The sequence below is a fragment of the Trichomycterus rosablanca genome, chromosome 5, assembly GCF_030014385.1.
Source record: "Trichomycterus rosablanca isolate fTriRos1 chromosome 5, fTriRos1.hap1, whole genome shotgun sequence".
In the NCBI taxonomy this organism is placed as follows: Eukaryota; Metazoa; Chordata; class Actinopteri; order Siluriformes; family Trichomycteridae; genus Trichomycterus; species Trichomycterus rosablanca.
Window position 1 is genome coordinate 31624802 of NC_085992.1, and position 6181 is coordinate 31630982.

A 6181-nucleotide genomic window follows, 5' to 3' on the forward strand; every position below is an offset into this window, starting at 1 on the left:
ACACCAAATGATCATCCTCAACTAAAAAGGATGACTAATTTTTATACATTTTGATCTCGTTTTTACAATGGTTACTAAATACAACAACAACAACAACAATAATAATAATAATATTAATAATAATAATAATAATATATTAGATTTAGTGGTGATTATAGAAGTAGTATAGTAGTGATAGTAATGGTACTTGAAGTAGTAGTGATTGTCATGGTTTATGTTTTTTAATCTAGTATAATAGTTATAATTTTTTATCGTTCACTTTATATTTTATATAACAACTGCGAAACAAATAAGGAAAACCTAAGATATTTTATGATTTCTCTTTTTACTTACATTCAAGACCAATAGACGGCCGGCCGGACAGACAGATGTCATACATAAATACATACATACATACATACATACATATATACAAACATACAAAAGGGAACAGGGAACATCAGTACCTTTGTCCATAACTTTGGCAAGTGTTGATCAATTCTCTAAATTCACACATAATTAATGTTGAACTTGGTGATTCATTGACATTTTATTGTTCACAGTTAAAGTTGTCATTTATCATTAATAATAAAATACCACTGTTTGCTAAAATTATCATAATAACTTTGTTGCGAATTTAGTTCATAATGCAGCACTGACAGAATTTTGAAAATTGATCAACATTTGTCAAAGTTATGGACAAAGTTACAGAGATGCCCCCTTTTGACTAGCAGTGTACAGACAGACAGACAGACAGACAGACAGACAGACAGACAGACATGTTTTTCGCTGTTTTGTATTCCCGCAGCATGTAAAGGCTGATAATCCTAAAATCATGCCTTTTCTGTAGTGTGTTTAAAGTGAGATATCAGACGACGCGCTTGTTGTGCCCACATCACACGGCTGTGCGGCTTCAGTGTGTGTATGTGTCTGTGTGTGCCCACAAAAATCTAATAACATTGGCACACCCTTTGATCCATCACACAATAACCCCGCATTTCTCTTACAGGCGTCAGCGATTTTGTAATTTCACTTGACATGTAAGTATACGCCGAACTTTGTGATCTTGAAGTTGCAGCGTTAATTTGACATCAGAGAGCATCAGTGATGAAACAGTTATTGCGTTCTCTGCTGATGTAAATGTAAATATGTTGCTGAGATTCAGGACTTGTACAAGAACCCTGCAGTCGGGCTTATTTAAGGGTACTTTCTACGCCCTTCGGCACAGGTTAAATCAACATTAGTTTTAATAACCTATATAATGCATTTTGATGTCATTTTACTTAAAGAAAAATAAAACAGTCAAAGTCAATGGCAACATATGCAATTTTACTTGTGGTTTTAATTTGTGAAAGCTTAGTGTACATTTGTCGTTTACTAATAAACAATCATTCTTTTAACAATCTCAAGATATTTTGTGCGCGTAACATTATAAAGAAGAGTAAAGGTATACAGTAAACAGTTTCACCGACAGCCTACACGTTCGTCTTACCGTCATTATGTGTCCTTCGGAGAGTTTTCTGTCCACTTTAAGGGCGATGGAACCTTTATCTTCTCAACAAAAAAAACGTTTTAAGCTCCATCAGAGTTTACGAGCCGCTTCAGATCTTCACAATCGAATACCTGCCGCGCCTCTCCCATATATAAGCTCGATATACGCCTATACTCTTAAACCCCATACACTAGTCAACCACTCTTTAATGTCCCATCAATGTAGGAGACATTCAGAAACTCATCTTTTCTTTAGATGTAAAGAAATATAACAGTAGATATAACAAGTCATCTTATTATTGTGTAGTTATTACTATCAAAATACATTACTTCAGTTATGTCATAATGACTTGTCGTTTAGTATGTCTGTAAAACCAAACTCGTATTGTTAAATAAAGACCTACAGTTGTTTGGATAGATAGATAGAAAGAGAGATAGATAGATACTTTATTGATCCCGAAGGAAATTAAAGACAAAATTGTATTTTTTATTTGTATTTGTTTATACTACATATATTATTAACGTGTTTTAATTTTTGATAGCATTTAATAGCATATGTCAGATAAAATGTGGTAGGTTAAATCCAGCCATATGGTGGCTGGGCTTTATAGCCTGTACAGTTCTTCTTTATGGTCACTGATTCGGTGAGTGCAGTACTTTAGGTGTGATTTGCCCTCCGCGGCGGTATAGTCGACCGCGTATTGGCTGATCCAGCTGCCAGTCAAAACTCCAGCTTAAAAAAACCAATATACAGACAAAATTGGCTCTATTATTTCCCTCGGTGGGCGGGTTTTAAATGAAGGGAATAATCACTCAACCAAGCCAGGGAGCCACCTCAAAGCATATCGGGTTACTTTGAATGACAGCGTAACCATGGCGAATAATTTGACTAAAACTATTGTCTTATCCTCTCCGTCCCCGGGTCGGATAACCAACCAATCAGAGTTCACATAATCGGTTTTCTTGCCAGCTTAGAATAATATTATTAAAACAAGCGAGCGGGCTAGGGAGTCGGGAGTACGCTATGGTGAAACAACACAGAAAAGACCGTGAGCAACTCACACAGGAGGGAAAAGTTTTTCTCGGACTTCGCAGATGGATATACAGACAGTTACGTGCGCTTGAACGGATCTGAAGTTTGCTCTATATTTTTCGGAGAAGGATTTTACCGACGTTTTAATTTTTGAAGCTTTGCCGTTCATGGACTTCCACCGCCCACCATTCAAGAATATCCGTTATCGTTATCGATAACTCGGACGAAGTGTTTTTGTCAGCGACAAGCCATGTCAATGCTTCCCACTTTCGGCTTTACGCAAGAGCAAGTTGCGTGCGTGTGTGAAGTCCTGCAGCAGGGCGGCAACATCGAGCGCCTCGGCCGCTTTCTGTGGTCCCTGCCTGCCTGTGAGCACCTCCACAAAAACGAGAGCGTGCTCAAAGCCAAGGCCGTGGTCGCCTTCCACCGGGGAAACTTCAGAGAACTCTATAAGATCCTCGAGAGCCACCAGTTTTCGCCACACAACCACCCGAAGCTTCAGCAGCTGTGGCTCAAGGCACACTACATCGAGGCGGAGAAGCTGCGCGGCCGGCCGCTTGGCGCCGTGGGCAAATATCGGGTGCGCAGGAAGTTTCCGCTTCCCCGTTCCATCTGGGACGGCGAGGAGACCAGCTACTGCTTTAAGGAGAAGAGTCGCAGCGTGTTGAGGGAATGGTACACCCATAACCCTTATCCTTCACCGCGGGAAAAACGCGAGCTGGCTGAAGCTACTGGCCTGACCACAACTCAGGTCAGCAACTGGTTTAAAAACAGACGGCAACGCGACCGCGCGGCGGAGGCCAAAGAAAGGTAGGAAAAATGCTTGGTTGCTAATGTTTTTGCCAACGCGAATAATGTCACAGCTTTTTTCACAAAAGAAAAATGAAGCGAAAAGGTCGACCGTTGGTTATGTTTTAATTTTTTCTCTAACAATGTCTCTTTATTTTTATTTTTTTTCAGAAAAAGCCATGTGTTTACATTTGCATGATCTATTTTAGAAGAATTAAAACAAATACAATTACAGTAAGCCAGTGACTTATTAGGTAAAACAGATTTATTAGTATTATTGTTACTATTATTACTAGTATCATTATTATTATTATTATTATTGTTATTATAAGACACCTGCGGAATCTACGGGTAACATTTAAAAGGTAACATTTAAATAATAAACTTGTATTTGCCTAATAAGATTTACAGTCACTGACATTCTGTCATTGTATTTATTCCTATTAAATGGATCATGCATATGTTTATAGAAGTTCCTATGTACATCTTTATATATATATATATATATATATATATATATATATATATATATACAAAACGTTGTCTAGTTTACATTTACATTTGCATGACCCATTATTACAGGTTTATTATTATTGTTATTATTATTATTATTATTATTATTATTATTATTATTATTATTATTATTATTATTACTTTTAAATGTTGCCCGTAGATTCGGCACATGTCTTATTTTAGCCGCTGGCAAAGCCGCAGAAGGTTAACAGGTAGTTCATCAGGTAAAGGTTAGAACAGGTGATATATATAAAATTTGTGTGTGTGTGTGTGTTTGGGTGTGTGTGTTATTCAATCTTACAAAATAGCAGGGCAAGTTACGGTAGCAAAATTATAAGAACTGTACAAATTGTACACAATTGAAATGTCATTAAGGTCTTGTTTTATACTGCACGCTCTGTTGTTTATTATCAACAATTTAGCGTGTGTGTGTGTGTGTGTGTGTGTGCCCGTGTCAAAATATACATTAAATTGCACTATTGTTAGAAAGAAACTGGAAATTAAAGCATGTGGTATAGTGTTTAAAAAGAAAAGTAGTTTTTTCCCTTATTTTTCTTTGTTAAAACTAACACTCTGTCAATAAACACACTCAATATTTTATTATTAAATATAAAATAATAAAAGTATTAATTAACATATTACCATAAAGGCTACCAGTCAATATATGTAAGAAGTTCTGTTAAAAAAATTAGGGCCCCCTAAATTCACAATAACTGATCATTATATTTTATTATACTAGACAAACTATTGTATATTCATGTTTATTTTTCACATACATTTTGTTGTATTTTCTCTTTAGATTTTCTCTTTTCTTTCTTTATTTAATTTTTGTTTTAATGTATAGAAAGTGATAGTTCCGACATGTATGAGTATCTGATTTGTTGTTTTTCCAACAAATGTAGGCCTATTTTAATAACTGATCAACCATGATTGTAAAGGTCGAACCTTTAAACAAACAGCTCTGTGTTAATGTATTAAAAATGGAAAATATTAAAAACAACTATAACACGCTAACATTTAGACTTTGTTTTTCAATTTATTGGAGATTTTGTTGATTCATAATACGTACTTAATTATTTCCTAAATAATTTAATTTGCTCAATTCTAAGTTCGGTTACAGCTGTGTGTGTGTTCCAGCTGTTCATGTTGTGCGTTGAACTGTGTTGCTTAACTACCATCTTAATTCCATTTTCCCTCAGAGAGAACAACGAAAACTCGAACACGAACAACCACAACGCGCTTACGTCCTCCGTGAATGGAAACAAGACAATGTTGGGTAGTTCGGACGAGGACAAAACTCCAGGCGGGACTCCGGATCACACATCGTCAAGCCCAGCGCTGCTGCTAAATGCAGCCTCTGGTCTGCCGCCCCTTCACGGTCTGTCAGCTCCACCCGCGCCCAGCGCAGTACCCGTGCCAACCGCAGAGTCTCTGCACCACCAACACCAACACCACCACCACCACCACCACCACCACGGCCTGCACGACAACATACTGAATCCTATGGCTTCCAGCTTGGTCGATCTAGGCTCTTAAAATGCAAAAAGGACAGACAATGAGCAGGACGGTCGTCAACTGCAGAATACTTAAGACTTGTGGAGCATTGATAAGGCTAAACACAGAAAGAGAAGGTATTGGACAAAAAGAGTAAGTTGTTGATGCTATTTTGGATGTTCTACACGCAAAGCCAATAAGAGGGATCTTGAGGTATTTTTTTGAGAATGTAGACTAACGTTATGCTTAAAGCCACGGAACTACAAGGTCTTAACTCTTTAGATTGCGACAAACCCTTGACCTCTTGGTCGCATATCCAACTTGTTTACATGTTTTTCTGTTTTTTTGAAGGCCATAGAGTTTCATTTTGATGGTGTCCCGTCATAAGAATTGTTTTGTTACCAGCGCAGCAATTAATAAGCTTAGCTCCTTTTTTCATTTGTTTTTTTTTCTTTTGGAAAGCGACTGCATGTAAAAGTTTGCGATCAATAATAAAATATAAAGCCGATCCCATAGTTTCATATACCATTTACAATAAAAACTAAAGTGCATTTATTGAGAAAACTATGTGTTTGTTTTGTTGTGCATATAATGCCTTAATGTGCATTTGATTTTCAACTAAACCTGATGAGATTTTCAACTAAACCTTATATGACATAAATCGTCTACAATATATTTGCAAAAATATTTAATATTTTACTAGTCATTTATAAATCCCAAACGATTAGATATTTGGGGATAGTATGCTTTTCGATTATACAGTCATGTAAAGAGTAGGATTGAAACGCCATGTTTAGGTCTATAAAATATAAATATGTATTTCATTTAAATTCATTAAAATATGTATATTAATATGCCTCTTTAATAAGTAAGTCAGTGCCT

General features: G+C 36.4%; 1 protein-coding gene across 1 annotated transcript; it reads left to right on the forward strand.

Moving 5' to 3' along the window:
- Positions 1-2692: 2692 nt before the first annotated feature.
- six2a (SIX homeobox 2a) lies at positions 2693-5842 on the forward strand. The gene is made up of 2 exons (XM_062995055.1): positions 2693-3313; positions 5005-5842. The coding sequence occupies exons 1-2, from the start codon at positions 2754-2756 to the stop codon at positions 5339-5341; spliced, it is 897 nt and encodes a 298-aa protein (XP_062851125.1). The 5' UTR covers positions 2693-2753; the 3' UTR covers positions 5342-5842.
- Positions 5843-6181: the final 339 nt, after the last annotated feature.